General features: G+C 42.2%; 1 protein-coding gene across 3 annotated transcripts in view; it reads left to right on the top strand.

Annotated features, from left to right (window-relative positions):
• Positions 1-6,531, top strand: part of STK39 (serine/threonine kinase 39) — a 138,561-nt gene extending 132,030 nt beyond the window's left edge. For 2 of the 3 annotated variants that reach the window (XM_084812122.1, XM_084812104.1), the window contains exon 18: positions 5,006-6,531. In XM_084812122.1, coding sequence (XP_084668248.1) covers positions 5,006-5,080 — 75 coding nt within the window. In that variant the 3' untranslated portion in view covers positions 5,081-6,531. The remainder of the gene's footprint in view (positions 1-5,005) is intronic. The other variant, XM_084812113.1, reaches the window with a different exon arrangement.
• The last annotated feature ends 10,907 nt before the right edge of the window (positions 6,532-17,438 follow it).

Below are 17,438 nucleotides of genomic sequence, written 5' to 3'. Positions count from 1 at the left end.
CAAAAAGATGAGGCATCTCTACTGCTGTGATCACTGAACAGCGTAACAAAACATTTAGCTTACTTACTGATGCAGTTCCTTAAAATGTTTTACCAGTAAAAAAGTTTCTCAGCTTTTCCCTATGAAAAGTAACAAAACAGCATGGAAATAACAAAAGTGTTTGTCCATTTCAGCAAAATTTATTTATGGATGCCCAGCTTTTTGAATGCTGTATTGCAAAAGGGCATTGTTTGTATAACAAGTGTATGGCAAAGGCTAAAACAAAAACAAAAACCCTAGCGGAGCATACAAGATAAATCAGATAACAATAATAAAAAAGAAACATTTTTTTTTTCTGTCCATAGAAGTAGTCCATACAAGAATGGCTTAAAACAAACATATCCTCAGAGCAATTAGGACATGTTAACACCCCTGGGAGCATTGAGAGAGGGTAGTTAATTGAAGTGCTAAATTTATGTTCTTGACAATTGTATCAGTCTCTGTTATTTAAAGTTTTGGACAACTGTGGCTTATTTTTCACAAGACTAGCATGCCCTAAGTAGGGAGAGGGTTGTGTTTGTCTGCAAGCTGTTGGTTTAATTACTAATATTGATTCAAAGATCTGTCTTCTTGATAAAATAAATGTGAACGTTCGTTAATGAAGGGTCAGGTACATTAACCCAGTTGTGTTCATTAGGAAATCGGCTAAGGCAGACTTTGGGTGGAGGAGGTGTCTGTTATTGCATACTAAATATACCATATTTTATTTTATGATGTATAAAACATGAGTTTATACTTAAACTAATCAAAGTCTCATAAAACACACAGGTCCACCATTTTATATAGGGGCCTTGTTGCTACTATCACTTATCCCTATAGGTGGTACATCTCCACGCTTATGGATAACTTCCCTCATACATGCATGTAGATTGTATTTCTTCCTCATACAAGTAAAAATTATCTTGCATGCAGAATAAACAGGTACCATTTCTTGGCAGGGAATAGGTCAGTATTTGTAGTGTTCTATACCAGGGGTCCCCTTCATGGATCACTGCCTTGTTGTGGCGAAGGGGCTTGCGTAACTCAGTGAAGCCATAAGCTATGCCGTGCAGGGCCACCCAAGACGGACAGGTCATGGCAGAGAGTTCTGACAAAATGTGGTCCACTGGAGAAGGAAATGGCAACCCACTCCAGTATTCTTGCCAAGAAAACCCCATGGAACGTATCACAAGGCTAAAAGATATGACGCCGGAAGATGAGCCCCTCAGGTCGGAAGGTGTCCAATATGCTACTGGGGAAGAGCAGAGGGTATTTCCAAGTAGCGCCAGAAAGAGTGAAGCGGCTGGGCCAAACCCGAAAGGACACTCAGCTGTGGATGTGTCTGGCGGTGAAAAGAAAATCCGATGCTGTAAAGAACAATATTGTTTAGGAACCTGGAATGTCAGATCAATGAATCAAGGTAAGCTGGAGGTGGTCAAACATGAGATGGCAAGATTGAACATCGACATCTTGGGAATCAGCGAACTAAAATGGACAGGCATGGGCGAATTTAATTCAGGTGACCATCATATCTACTATTGTGGGCAAGAATCCCTTAGAAGAAATGGAGTAGCACTCATAGTCAACAAAAGGGTGGGAAAAGCAGTATTGGGGTACAATCTTAAAAATGATAGAATGATCTCAGTACGAATCCAAGGCAAACCATTCAACATCACAGTAATTCAAGTCTATGCCCCAACCACTGATGCCGAAGAAGCTGAGGTTGATCGGTTCTATGAAGACCTACAACACCTTCTAGAACTAACACCAAAAAAAGATGTCCTCTTCATCATAGGGGATTGGAATGCTAAAGTAGGAAGTCAAGAAATCACCGGGATAACAGGCAGGCATGGCCTTGGTGTACAAAATGAAGCAGGACAAAAGCTAATAGAGTTTTGCCAAGAGAACATGCTGATCATAGCAAACACTCTTTTCCAACAGCACAAGAGGCGACTCTACACATGGACGTCACCAGATGGTCAATATCGAAATCAGATTGATTATGTTCTTTGCAGCTCCATACAGTCAGTAAAAACAAGACCTGGAGCTGACTGTGGCTCAGATCATGAGCTGCTTCTTGCAAAATTTCGGCTTAAATTGAAGAACGTCGGGAAAACCACTAAACCGTTCAGGTATGACCTAAATCATATCCCTGATGAATATACAGTGGAGGTGAGGAATAGATTTCAGGGATTAGACCTGATAGACAGAGTGCCTGAGGAACTATGGACGGAGGTCCGTAACATTGTTCAGGAGGCAGCAACGAAATCCATCCCCAAGAAAAAGAAATGCAAGAAAGCCAAGTGGCTGTCTGATGAGGCTTTACAAGTAGCTCACGAAAGAAGGGAAGCGAAAAGCAAGGGAGAAAGGGGAAGATATACCCAACTGAATGCAGAGTTCCAGAGAATAGCAAGGAGAGACAAAAAGGCCTTCTTAAATGAACAATGCAAAGAAATCGAGGAAAACAACAGAATGGGAAAGACTAGAGATCTCTTCAAGAAAATTGAAGATCTCAAGGGAACGTTTTGTGCAAAGACGGGCATGATAAAGGACAAAGAAGGCAGGGACCTAACAGAAGCAGATGAGATTAAGAAGAGGTGGCAAGAATACACAGAAGAACTATACAGGAAAGATCTGAATGTCCCTGATAGCCATGATAGTGCGGTCACTGAACTTGAGCCGGACATCCTAGAGAGTGAAGTCAAGTGGGCCTTAGGAAGCATTAGTAACAACAAAGCTAGCGGAGATGACAGTATTCCAGCCGAGCTATTTAAAATCCTAAAAGATGATGCTGTTAAAGTGCTGCATTCAATATGCCAACAAATCTGGAACACTCAACAGTGGCCGCAAGACTGGAAAAGGTCAGTTTACATTCCAATTCCAAAGAAGGGCAACGCCAAAGAGTGTTCAAACTACCGCACAATTGCGCTCATTTCACATGCCAGCAAGGTGATGCTCAAAATCCTACAAGCTAGGCTTCAGCAGTATGTGAACCGAGAACTACCGGTAGTACAAGCTGGGTTTAGAAGAGGCAGAGGAACTAGAGATCAAATCGCCAACATTCGCTGCATCATGGAGAAAGCAAGAGAATTCCAGAAAAATGTCTATTTCTGCTTCATTGACTACGCTAAAGCCTTTGATTGTGTGGATCACAACAAACTGGCAAATTCTTAAAGTGATGGGAGTACCAGACCACCTTACCTGTCTCCTGAGAAACCTGTACGAGGGTCAAGAAGCAACAGTCAGAACCAGACATGGAACAACCGATTGGTTCAAAATTGGGAAAGGAGTACGACAAGGCTGCATATTGTCACCCTGCTTATTTAACTTATATGCAGAGTACATCATGAGAAATGCCGGGTTGGATGAATCAGAGGTCGGAATTAAGATTGCTGGGAGAATTATCAACAACCTCCGATATGCAGACGATACCACCCTAATGGCAGAAAGCGAAGAGGATCTAAAGAGCCTCTTGTTGAGGGTGAAAGAGGAGAGTGCAAAAGCTGGTTTGAAACTCAACATTAAAAAAACGAAGATCATGGCATCTGGCCCCATCACTTCCTGGCATATAGAAGGGGAAGAAATGGAAGCAGTGACAGATTTTACTTTCTTGGGCTCCAAGATCACCGCAGACGGTGACTGTAGCCATGAAATTAAAAGACGCTTGCTCCTTGGGAGGAAAGCTATGGCCAACCTAGACAGCATAGTAAGAAGCAGAGACATCACCTTGCTGACAAAGGTCCGTCTAATCAAAGCTATGGTTTTCCCAGTAGTAATGTATGGCTGTGAGAGCTGGACTATAAGGAAGGCTGAGCGCCGAAGAATTGATGCTTTCGAACTGTGGTGCTGGAGAAGACTCTTACGAGTCCCCTGGACTGCAAGGAGGTCAAATCAGTCCATCCTAAAGGAAATCAACCCTGAGTGCTCATTGGAAGGACAGATACTGAAGCTGAAGCTCCAATATTTTGGCCACCTAATGCGAAGAGAAAACTCCCTGGAAAAGACCCTGATGCTGGGAAAGACTGAAGGCAAAAGGAGAAGGGGACGGCATGGCTAGATAGCATCACGGATGCAATGAATATGAACTTGAGCACGCTCCGGGAGAGAGCGCAGGACAGGAAGGCCTGGCGTGCTATGGTCCATGGGGTCACGAAGAGTCGGACACGACTGAACGACTGAACAACATACCAGGGGTGGGCAGAAAGTAGTTCTCCAGATGTTTTGGACTTCATCTCTCAGCATTCCTAACCATTGGCCATGCTTGCAGGGGCTTCTGGGATCTGAAGTTCAAACATCTGGGGATCTGCCTTCGGCCCACCCCTGATCTAAACCACCCATCATCTTATTTTTTTATTTCATTTCATTTCTATACTGCCCAACAGCCGAAGCTCTCTGGGCGGTTCACAAAAATTAAAACCACAAAGCATAAAACAATATAAAAAGTGAATGTTTAAAACTACAGTATAAAAGTACAACCTGAATAAAACCTAGCAGCAATGCAGAGATTTAAAATACAGATTTAAAACAGCAGAGCTAAAAGGCTAGAGTGCTAAATGCTGGGAAAATAAGGTCTTCACCTGGCGCTGAAAGGAATACAACGTAGGTGAGTGGCGAAGGATAGGGAGCTCATTCGACAGCCAGGGTGCCACAGCAGAAAAGGCCGTCTTCCTGGTAGCCACCTGCCTCACTTCCTTTGGTAGGGCCTCCCAGAGAAGGACCATCATTACACTTTTGTCACATAGGTGTCAAAACTGTCAGTGGGGATGGAGACAGGATTGAAAAGATAGCAGGCCACAAATAAAACCTAGCTGCAACGCAGGCCCAACACTTCAGCTTATGTAGTTGAACGATGGTTTTAAGGCTAAACAGATGCCTAGTTCTTTGGTCTTCTTTTCTTTGGTAATACTGGCTGTTAAAAAAAAAAAAAATTCTCCATACACATATTGAATGTTTGTGGGTCCCCCTCTCTTCTCCTGCTCTTTTTCAGGCTTCTGGCTGTGATGGTACTGAGATCCCGGATGAGGTAAAACTGATTGGGTTTGCTCAGTTAAGTGTCAGCTGATGCCACACACTCGGCCCCCATCAAAATGGTGAGATTGCAAAGAGGCCAGCTTTACATTGCGAAGGAAAATTTTCAAGCACCACACACTGAGTTCTGCTTCATTCTGTAGCAATTCACCAAGATGGAACAAGCAAAGCCCACAGCTATACTGCTCCTGCTAACATTCCAAAAGCTACTAAATATGTCTCTAGCAATCAGTTCGGATTTCCCTGAAGTGAAAACAGACAGATTGGAAATGCACTCAGGTGGCTGTATCCATTGGTTACAAAAGGAATTTTCTATCAGAGCTTTTTTCTTCTTTAATTAAAAAAATCCAGTAATAACTATTTTAGTGGATAATACTGACTCTCTTCTGTTGTATGTACAAATGAATATAATTATAAATGCTAGGGTTTATTAGCCAAACTTGAATTCCTGTTCTTAAACCAACTGTGAATTTTATTTCCCCCCTATATTTATGCATTGTACATCCTAGCTGTAAGAAATCACTTTTTTCATTTCTTGATTTATGTGCTACTTGCAGTTTAAACATGTTTGTTTAAAGAGAGTTTCAGGTTTATCTTTGAAGTATTTGTCATGATCTCTAGTTTTTGAACTGATGTAGGCATTTAGTTTTGGGGGGTTTTGGTTTGTGTGTCCTTCTAAAAATCCATAATAGGATTGTCAAGGGTGTGGGAGGTGCCTTGCAGATATTAATGTTCTAAGATTGTGCCTGAAGCTGTGTGGATCTAAGCTCATCTCTTTTCTAGACCCACTATATCTAGATCTCTGAGCAGTGAGGAAGATTTACTGTAGCAGAGACTTGAGACAAATAAGTATGGGCTACATTCTGCTTTGTTGGGGGAATCTACAAGCTGAAACTTCTTATAAACTGTTGCCATTAAGCTAAAATGCCTTTAATTTGCCCACCTCTGATTTGGCTTACCTTTAAGGGACTGGAAATGCTTTATAATGATAAAACTTGAAAAGAATCTGAACTTAACTTGAAATTGTGCAGAACAGCCAGGTGAGGAGTGCAAATAAGAAGAAAGGGCTTTGTGCAATGACTTAAAAGTTAAAAGACACAAAATTCTGTTACAAAAATTTTAAATACTTCTGATCGAAGTAGTTATACGCTTAACCTGTGGCATAGATATTTTGGAGCTAGTGAACGTTAGAAAGATTCTCTAATCTGAAGCATATTTTCAGAGAAGTGGGTTTCATGGATGTTTCCTTGTTAAATCACTTCCTTGCTAAACTTAGATAAATGGCAGCTCTCTAACATACGGGAAAAATGGCAAATGTGTTATTTAAAAGTTATTTATAATGCCTTGTCATAAATGTTTGAGGTGTTCTAGAGCCATTTGCATACAACTCAGTGTAATTTCATTCCATTCTATTGTTTACACAATGATTACTCAAAGACTGACTGCAGAGGTAAAAGGAAAATAAAACTGTATTGCACAAACAGGTTGTTGACTTTCCTTTAATGATGACTGTATATTATTTTAAGTTAGAATTTCTCACCACCACCACCTGGTTGCTTCCAGATTTAAACTGTAAGCTTCTCTGGGCAGGGAGCAGCCCTTTTCGTTAATCTGTAAAGTACCATTCCCATTAATGGTGCTACATAAATAAAAAGCTGTGGGGGGGGGGGTATTGGGCATAACAAGAGGATTTCTTTGTATTTTGGCCACTTGGAACATGCTGAGTCTGCTAGTAGTGCAAGCCTCATATTCAAGCAGAGCTGTAGTTTTCCTTTCTGGCTGTAGGTTATCTGGCATTATAGGATTTATGGGATTGAAAGCATTAATGCAAACACTCCTATTCCAGATGTGTGGTCGGATTATGGAAATATCCTCTTTACGTGCTTAGATACTCTTTTGTTCTTGGGCTGACCTCTGGCATTGAAAACTGGTTCTAATGTGAGCCCTAGCAATCCTGTCTCAAAGTCCAAGTTTTGGCTGCGGTTGTAAATGGGTATGTCTACGTTTAGCTGCATGCCATATTCTTCCTTCTAAAATAGCTGTCAGTTGGATGACATGATTGTTGGGCTTATTTACTAAGTAAAAGAATACTAACAATACCTGTCTTCTGCTAGCATGGCCCTGGTTTCCTCTGTGTGCCCCCCTATATTTTTAAAGGGTGGAAAGTGGAATAGTTTGGGGCTTTTTCCCTTTTGGTTTTTCTTTTTTAAAAATAATAATTCTGACATCCCATAATAATAATTCCATCCCATAATAATAATTGAGTGTCTGAGATTATCAGTTTTTCTAGATTTTGAAGTATATTATATATTCAAATCCATGATGTGGGCAAGCAGGCTAGTACCTTCTCAGCACTTATTTGCAAGGCCATTTGCAGAGTATTTGCATGTGTACAACATCCTTAACATCTATTTTTAAGTGCAACTTGAAGAGAAAAATGCATTCTAGGAGTTGGAGGATATTACCATTGCCTGAATATTGTCTATGACAGAGAATTTCTCCTTCAGTTTTCCTTTTTTCTTATTCTTCCATGGGCCTCTCCCCTACAAGGAAATGATCAGGTCTGTTCCCTTCCAGCCTCAGTAGTGCTATAACATCAGGTATTCCCAGCCCATTCAATAGGATCCATGCTTACATGTACATTTGGCTTCAGGCATACATGTATGTACTTCTGTCCTTTTCGTTAGGAATTTCAAATACCTCACTATGCAGAAGGTAAACAGGGGTCCTTTCCTTTCAATCCCCCCCCCCCCGTATATATATTCCTCCTCTGCACATTGCAATAGCTTTAGACAGGAGGTGGCTTTGGGGAAATGGGTTGGAATCCGTCTTAAACTGAATGGCTCTGTGTAGTTCCAAGGTGTACATGAAATTCCATGAGAGCAGATCTTACTAAATTCACTAACGTATCAGGAAGGCTAGAAATATGGGAATGTTCCTCTTGACATAATTGTGAAGGGGAGAACCTGAGCACACTGGTACACTTATATTACAGCCTCTGTATCAGGGGTAAGCAACCTGCTGCCTTCCAGATGTGTTGGACTACAACTCTTAGCCCCAGTCAGCATGGCCAATGGTGAGGAATTATGGAAGTTGTAGTCCAAAACATGGCACCATGTGGCCTATCCCTCCTCTATATCACCATCATGGCATGCATAAATGCAGTAGTGTTGGCCAGGCTGGACTGCTGTAATACCCTCTACGTGGGGCTGCCTCTGACGACTGGAAACCAGCTGGTGCAGAAGGTGGCTGCCTAAAGATTAGTAGGTGCACAGTGGTCATGCAGTGTGACATCTATACTGCACCAGCGGTTGTCGGTGTGTTTCCAAGCCCCATTTAAAGTGCTGGTTTTAACGGTTAAAGTTTTTAAACAGTTTGGGGTCAAGTTATTTGAAGGACCCCTTTTACCCGTACCAGCCTGCCTGCACGTTGAGGCTGGAGCCCTGGGCACCTGCCCACCAAAACAATCATGCTGGCGAGCAATTGGGAGTGGGCTTTCTTGGCCCTGGCCCTACACTTGTGGAACGCATTGCCAACTGGGGTGCATCAAGCCCCCTCATTACAGGCCTTGAGAAGAGCTCTTAAGCCAGGCTTGTTTTCGCTGGCCTTTTCTTAAGATAGGTTTTATGGACTGCTGAACTGAGATAGTTTTAACTACTGTTTAAATATTTGTTGGAGTTTTGTATTTTACTGAACAGTATGTGTTTAGTTATTAGTTGGTTTTTATTAATGGTTGAGTTTGTAAGTTCATTGTTACATGTGTCTATCAATTTATGGGAGCTGCCTTGAGAGGGTTTCCCTCTTAACGGGGGGCAGGATTAGCAGAGTTTGGTGCAGACGCAAAACAACAGAGCTATTTAAACATTACTGTCATGAGAATAAGGCCACTACTAACTATCTCAAAATGAGATTAAAAGCTGCTGTCTGGCATAGACAAATGATCAAGGAAGAACAAATAAGTCCAGCTGAAGTAAGCACATACATAGAAAATCAAACACATTTGGCCTTCTTTATGAAACCAGTTGTCCATTTTGGCATTTAAAAAAATCAGAATTCAGATGCATAAGCAGCAACTGTACTATTAGTGCACTATACCTTACCACCAATGTTGTGTAAGAAGGTCTTTTAAGTGCAACTCACCACAGGTAATAATATCAAATTAAGGGATGCAGCCTATTCCTAAACATGTTTACTCAGGAGTACTCCTCTGTTTTTAGTGGAATCTGCTTGAGAGTCTTTCCTCAGATGTGTGTGCTTCAGGAAAAACAGGTGGTGCCAGTGGGAGTGTCTTCGCAACCCTTGTTACTGGCATACTGTGGTCGCTTGAATGTTTCAAACACAAATCTATACCTGAGTACATAAAGTGAAAACTTAAGACTACAATTCTAAGCATGCTTGCTTGAAAATTAACTCCCAGCTAGATTTGGGAACAGGGCTGGCCCTCCCATGAGGCAGACTGAGTCACCTGGCTCAGGTGGCGGAGCAGGGAGAACAGTGAATTGTGCCTTCCCCCCAGCCCTGCAAGGAGGCCCCCCCACTGCAGCACCATAGTAGGTGCTCTGGAGAGCCTAGCAGGTCATTCAGCTGCTGGGATAAAATATGTACTTTTAAAAAACAACTACACATAATTTAAAATGTACATCCCCCCCCCCCAGTACACATGTTCATGTTTTAATCATGGATAGGAGGGAAGTGCACACTTTCCCCATCTAAAATGCGTACTTTTCCCATTTGAATGAAAAGAAAGATTGCAAATGAAAGTGGGAGTGCGATGTATCGAGCTTCAAAACAGAGTTTGGAGAATCTCAGTCAGCTCAAGCATCTCTGGTTCTCTCATCCCTATTGACAGACAGACAGACAGACAGACAGAGTTTACCACCTAGCCCAATGAAGAGTTCTAGAGAACCTGAAAACCTGCACAATCTGCTGTGTAATTTTGGTTGGTCCTAATAAAGGTATTATGTAACTGTGGATGTTGAGTTTTTTCTCTCTCGGAGCAGTGTGGCTATCCTTATTTTTATTTTTTTTAATGTAAAGGTAGGTATGCAGAAGTTGCTGGTGCAGAATCCAAAGCTTTCCTTCAGCCCCTGCTTGTTTGCCTGCTCATTCTAATCGGAGAAATACTAGCAGCTGTCTGATTGCAGTATCTCTGCCAGAGACATCAGGAGGGGAGAGACGGTGGACTTAACTCAGCAAAAGCGCTTGCTGTCTAAGCTGTCAGCTGTACACAATACTACTACAGACATGGCAGCAGCAACCATGCTGTTGTGACCCATTTTAGGTCAGATGTCTAAAACACAACTGGAGTTCAATGTCAATGTAAACTATAATATCAGTGATTTTAAAATTCTGCTGGTTTAAGACCAGAGTTAAGGTTATCTCATGTTAGCTCAATCTCGACAAAGCCAGGAAATTGGATGCTAAGACTGACGACTTAACAGATATGCCCCAAGATCAGTAATGATTTTGTGCAATGTCACAAATTGTGCTTGCTTACGTCTTACCCTCCATTGACCCACACTTTACCTTTGTCTTTCAGGCCCAAATGGGGCATATGGAGTGTCTGAGACCATAAAAGATGACTCACTAGTCCTGCATTGCCCTATGTCGCACCTTAGCTTTATTGTATTGCTAGAGGAATCCTCCTGTAAATTGACCCATGCCTGTCTGTTGCTTACATCAGTCGCTGGCTGGCCATCTTTGCTGACCAAGGCAAAGAATAGCTACACAGAAGGGGTCAAGTTATTAGCTCAGTGGGTGTCATTTTTATAAGCAGCAGAATTTTGAGGCTTATAATGGCGGAAACTTCGAGTCTGTGTGTGGCTCAACTAAAGGGACACTTCCATGCCCCTTTAATAAACCAATACATTAACTAATTATACAGTTAACTGTAGTTTTATTTCAACAAAATAAGGGGCAGGAATATTAATCAGAAAAAAGTTTTTTGAGGAAAAAGAAGCGAACTTCCTGACTTGGACCCACAACACGGTGGGTTGCAGGTTGTCCACCCCTCTCCTAGCAGGAAGCCTCATCCACTTGTGGAAGGGCTGTTTCTAACTCTTTGCTGAATAGCACTGTCTAGGAAAAATCCTATACAAGTTGCTTTGGTTTTTGTTCAAGCCCTTTTGCAAGATGTTGCACACACTCTTTCTTAAGATCGTGTTAAATTGTTGTGCTAGAGGTATGTGTGCATGACAATTCCATTTTGGAGCAAAATCTTGACAGATATTGTTTTGACCTGGTGTATTTTGTTCCGTTCCCCCCCACTGGCATTGACTCAATCTGTAGTGAGTCCATCCAAATTTTTTTTTTTTTTTAAGGGCAGTGGCAATTTGCGCAACTTGTCAATTTCATCCTCCACTTAGGGGATTCCCAGGTGTGGGGGAGAGGGACTTTCCCTCAGGAAGTGGGGAAGTGGAGGATGAAATTGACATGTTCTTTGAAAAGTACGGAGTATGGCTCTTCTGGGCTAAAGGAAGTAGTCTGTGTGGAGAGGATGAACTGGCAAAGATTTTTACAATGGGAATATGCCTCTGTGGGGCTACATAGGAAACAGGCAGACTTGTGTAAGTGTGGACTTATGCAAGACCCCTGGTTAAAAAAAATACAGTCCCATTTGCGCAAATTTAAAGACACAAAGAAGAAAAAGATCCTATTTGCACAAATGTCCAGACTCAAAAAATGAAAAACAAACCATGATCCCATTTGTGCAAACCTCTGGACCCGAAAAATGAAAAAAACAAATTAAAAAAAACCACACAATACCGTTTGCACAAATCATGGAACCCGGAAAAAAATCCATTTAATGTGCACAAAAAAATATGAACATTTCCGGAATCGGGGGGAAATCCACTCCACTACCACTTTTTGGAATGGGAACACTGCAAAATCTCATCAGGCTTAAATGGAAGGGGGTTCCCAGTGTCACACATCCCGAGCTAGAGGCTGTATCTTATTCACCACATTTCTCATACAGTAATACAACCCCCTGATTAAATTGTAGCACTGCAAGAAGGCTTCCTCTAGCTTGTGGAAGAGTTTGCTGTACACCACTATTATTTTTTTTTTCCCTTTTGTGCACAGTTCTTTGAATCCACGCCTCTATCTATGCAGTAACCCTGCAGGAATAATTGTGTTAGTTACCTGAACTCCTTACATAGTTACTGTTGACAAAAGAGGCCACACATTAATGGAGAGGAAAGCATATCAAGTAGAAAGCAGCATCTTGAAAATTAAACTAGCAGCTAATGCTCGCTTGTGCAATCTATGTAGGAGCATGAACGTTTTCAAAGTTTTTCCTGAATACATAGAATAAGGTATTGGTCATGTTAAACTGTTCACTTTAATACCAAATATAGGGGAAATAACCAAAGTCTTATGAATATAAATCCAGAGGATTTATATAACTAAGGAGAAACACAAAACAGGTTTGAAGTGACAGCTGCTTGTCAAAAGATGTTAGCACTTCCATGCAGAAGATTGCTTTGCAACTTCATGTAGACCAGAGAGAGCCAACAGTTGACCTTACGGGCTGGCTCCAGACAATTTTATCTGCCCCCTGGTGCCCGTATTAAGTTTTGGCAGAAGTTATGGCAGAACGTTTGCCCTCAGTTTCACCTCTAAGGAGAAGGATTCTCCATGTCCTCCCCACTTCTAGCGAATAGACACATTCCACACTTCTGTGTTGGGTCTTGTTGATTTGGGGTTGTATTTATTGGTGGTTTTGCACTAGCAGAAAGCACTTGCATAAAGCAGGGCACCCGATTTTTGCTGCTTCCTTGCTACTCCCTGCAGCCCTCCCATGCCTCCTGAAAAGCTGCTCTTGGTGGTTGGGGACCCTCCAAAAGAGCATAGGAGATGTCGCAGAGGGCTGTAATAGCTAGGAGGGGTCGGTTTCATAGCCAGCATCCTGGCGATGGAACCCTCGTTTGGTAGCGATTCGGCTGTCCCCTGCTCTGTTGTCACTCAGGTGCCTGTTAAAGACCTATTCATTTCTGCAGGCTTTGGGGGTAGAGGCAAGTGCTCTATTGGTTTTTTTTCTGATTGATTGTGTTGGCGGTTTTATTGTATTATTTATTTGTGATTTTAGAATCATGGTTTTAATGTTTATGTGGTGTACTGTGTTTTCTATAGTTTGTTAGCCATCCTGGGTTCTTTGTGAGGAAGGGTGGGATATAAATGAAATAAAATCCACTTGTTTCTCTTTTGTCCTGTTAAAAATTTATTTGGAAAAAACATTGCTATGAGTAGTTATATATAGCATGGATAATTGATACCAGCCAAACAGAAAGAAGAAAAGTTAAAATTGCAATACATTGAGCTGGTTTGCATAATCAAAACAGTCCACCATGGGTTGTCTGAAACATGGAGAAATAGGCATGAACCCGACCATCTCATGAGATGATCTCCATACAGCATACATGGTGTTTTTCCCATGCCCTTTCCAGGTTAACAGGAGTGTGTTGTATTGATTGAGCACAGGGTTTTTCTATGTATGAAATCCAGCTATTCAAGTGGCCTTGGGTCGATTTGTAATTCATGAAGCAGAAAATGAAGCCCACGTATTTGGAGCTAGAAAAGTATACAGTAAGTTGATACAGAGGTATGAGGCTGAGAGTGTGACAGGCAGCTGTACAGGAATGGGAATATACACAAGGCGAGAGTAATGTTAGTAAGCTGCCATTCCAAAATGGAAGGCCTTTCAAATGCCAGATTTACATATCTCAACTGTGAAATGGAGGCTCGGTGAGATCACTTAAGTGATAATCAAACCTGAAATGTGGACAGTAGCGCAGCTGGATAATTGCAAGCATGCCTTGCTAGTGGGGCTGGGGCTAATGAGCCTGTTGTGCAATTAGTATAAAATTTGGCCCTGCTGCTTTGCATCAGCATTTAATCAATCAAGAACTGGATAAAGGTCAAAAGGAAGCCGCCAAACCCTTGGGCTCCTGCTGAATATATTCGCCTTTCCTTGGTTGTGGCCTTTCTTGCCTAGCTCCCAATTCTTTTGGGGGCACGCATCATCTCAGATTTTGAAAACCTCTGCCGAAATTGCATTATGTGGTCAAACAGCCCATGTGGGGCTGGCTGTTTCCTGCCTTTTCAGTATGCAGTATCTCTGGCCTCACAAACCGACCTTCTCAGAAGGAGTCAGGCTGTGAGTTAGTATAGGAAACTCACTCCCTTGAGAGGGGGGATAAAGGAACAGCTTGATCATTCTCACCTATGCCCTGCCAACCTTTTGTTTAATCCACTAAATAATATTTATCACATTTCTCTCTTACCCTTCCTCCAAGGCACTTGGGGCTCTGTACAATAATTGGTCCATTTTATCCTCACTGCGAGCTCTGTTAGGCTACAAGAGAGCAACTGGTCCCAAGTCAGCCAGTGAGCCTGGTGGCTGAGCAGTGATCCAGTCCCAGGAATCACCAGTCCCAATGCAACCACTACACTGGTTCTCAAAAGGCAGAGGCTTCCCTACACCAAGTCTCTTGTGGTGCCTGATCCTGTGCAAGGTGGAGCTCAGCTTCTGCGGCAAAAGATGTTGGATAGTAAAAAGGTACAGTGGCCACACATGCACAGACTATTTGAATGCATGTCCTTGGGGTGGGGAACCTTTTTGGCCTGAGAGCCACACTGGGTCCAGGCAAGCACATCAGGGCCACATGCCACTTGCTCACTTACTCACCCCATTCACTCACATACCCTTTCTCACCACACAGCAGGGAAAAGCTCTGGTCAACATCAGGCTGGGATGCGAGACAAGGCTGTCATGGGTCTGCGGGGACGACTTTTCCCAGCAGGCCCTGCAGTGACCTCTCTTGAGGTCTTGATCTGGGGCCCTGATTCTGTCAGGTCCCAGTTGAAATTAGATTCTTTCGATTACTAAGATGAAACAAAGCAACTTGTTAAAAAATATGACAGTTTATTGATAGGAAATGGATACAGAATATCTATGCAAAGAAAGCTCACACCTCTTTCCAGCTGATCAAGCTGTCATAGCTGGGTATCTGTTGGGAACCCCTGCAATAGACAGAAGCCATTCTTAGGGCCACACAAGTTTCCCCAGGCCAGCAGTGCACATTGCCCCCTGAAGTGAGGCCAATTTGGCATGCTTTAAACAAGGCTTATATACCTTTTCTTCCATGCCCTAGTGGAGGTATAAGGCATACAGTCAAGGCAATAAGTTACCTTCTTCAAGGGAAAGAGGCCTCAGCATTCTAATCTGGGCTTGGAAGCTTCCCAGGTCTTCATGAAGACATAACACTACACACTTATCTGAGGGACTAGAGCGACCTGGCAAGAATCAAACTGCGTTGCGCCTGCAAAACTGGTCTTGCCTGCTACCAACTTTCCCATGTGAGGTGGCCTACTTAATTACCTAAAAGCTGCTCTCTATTCTAGGTTAACACAGGTCTCTATGCACTCAAATTGTGCAGAATGTGACTGTGAAAAGCCATGATATTCTTTGCCATCTCCCAGAGTAACCCACTATACCTTTTGGTGAGGAAAGGGGGTTAAAGGAGAGGAAGAGATGCACAGAAACAGGGAAAGGATAACAGCAGCCTCTCCCAACCTGGTGCCTTCCAGATATCTTGGACAACTCCCAGCATTCCTGACCATTGGCTATGATGGCTGGGGCTGATGGAAGTTGAAATCCAAAACATCTGAAGGGCACCAGATTGGGGGAGGCTGCTGTATATACATGTAACCTAAGTTGAAGACTGTCAGTCAGTTATCCTTCTTTCATTATCTGTTATCCATGCAATTTATTCTCTGCTTGTGACACATTTGTAGTCTTAATTGTGCTAAGCCATTGTCATAGGCCAGGCTGCTGGGCACTCTTCCTGAGTTCCAGACTCCACCCTGGCACCCAGATTCTCACACATATGTGTCACCATTTTCATTTGTGAGTGGATGGATATTATAAGATGTGTCTATTATAGAGGCATATAAATGTATTCTGTTGATTTAGGCCTAGGATAGCTCCTATACATAAAAACTAGAGATGTAGAAACTATTCTCTAGTTTTGATTTTAGGGCAGGGACTAGTAATTTAATTGGGGTAGAAATTTTTCCTGAAAAGCATTTTGTGCCAATACTTGTTTTTTTAATGTTTGTCAACTTTGTTTTCCCAGACAGCCAATTCCTCTCCTTCCTGGATTAGTCAAATGCATGATTCTACCCAGTCAAGGATCTTCACACTGTGACCAGGATATCGATAAGATTCTCTACTATATCTTTATTATCTAACAGTATACGTGTAGAATCTACTAGTTCCTAAATTTGTGCCCATGAAACTAACTTCATTTTTTATGCATCCTGACTTCTCTACTAATGAACTGCAGGATTTGCCCACATAAGCAGAAAAAAGAAGCTTTTTCCAATGTGAGAAAATTTCTTTTGTTTTTACTTGTCTTTCATTTACATGATGGCCCAACTGATGAGATATCCAGGTTTAATAGCTGAGCAATCCGACACTCTGTAATTCATTTTGCCACTGTGAATAAACTCAACCTCAGGGTACATAAAAATTGTGGTTTTATGGCTGTTTTTATGATTGCTGGATTGCTACGTCAAGCTTATATGCATAGCCAAGGCAATCAGACTTGCCGAATGAAACCAAGTTAACGGAGAACTCCACAATTATGGGAGACCGGGACAATGCTGGATCATCATGCAGATGAGATGTTGAAGAGGTTCATCCAGAAAGCATTATGCCCATAAGGAAAAGTTTACAAAATGCAAAGACGGCATGTTTGTTAGCCTCCCCTGTATAAGCTGCATGTGAATCAGCTCCTGCCGTCCATTAAATGAACATGTCTTTGAAAACAGCATTGTCCTGTTTTCTTCCTTAGGGGACACAGAAGGTGATTATGGCCGTTTATGTGAAAAAATATGGAGTTAGGAGGCAATTATAGTCTCCTAGAATATTTTGAGTTCATTCCTCCCATCCACCTGTTTCCCTGCCTGTATTACTTTTCAAATCCACCATTTTTCATCCCCTTTTGTTTACACTTGCAAAATCTCTTCAGCTCCAAAGGGGATTAGGGAGTTGGTGTTATTCAGATGCGTATTAAACAATGGAGGTATAGACGATCCTTTTATCACACAAGGTACCGCACATCTGTACTTGACAGGTAGCAGCAGCATCCTTGCCACTTGATGGGGTGATGCAGGCAATCAAGCTGCTCACGGGTGAGAGACCTCATCTCTGAGTAGTTTGGCTGCCTCTGGTGGCTCAATGATGTGTGGAAATAAAAATTAAGCTTTTTTTTTTTAATACTATGTTCGCTTACTGTGTCTATAGCTGAGCAGTTCCAAAAGTCTTTAGTCTGTTACATCTGTTCACAAGAAAAATGCAACTTTCTTTCATTCCAAATTCTTGTGTG

The sequence above is a fragment of the Heloderma suspectum genome, chromosome 1 (assembly GCF_057233095.1).
Source record: "Heloderma suspectum isolate Gila_16-S chromosome 1, 16-S_ref, whole genome shotgun sequence".
In the NCBI taxonomy this organism is placed as follows: Eukaryota; Metazoa; Chordata; class Lepidosauria; order Squamata; family Helodermatidae; genus Heloderma; species Heloderma suspectum.
This window is presented reverse-complemented; position numbering and strand designations above follow the sequence as displayed.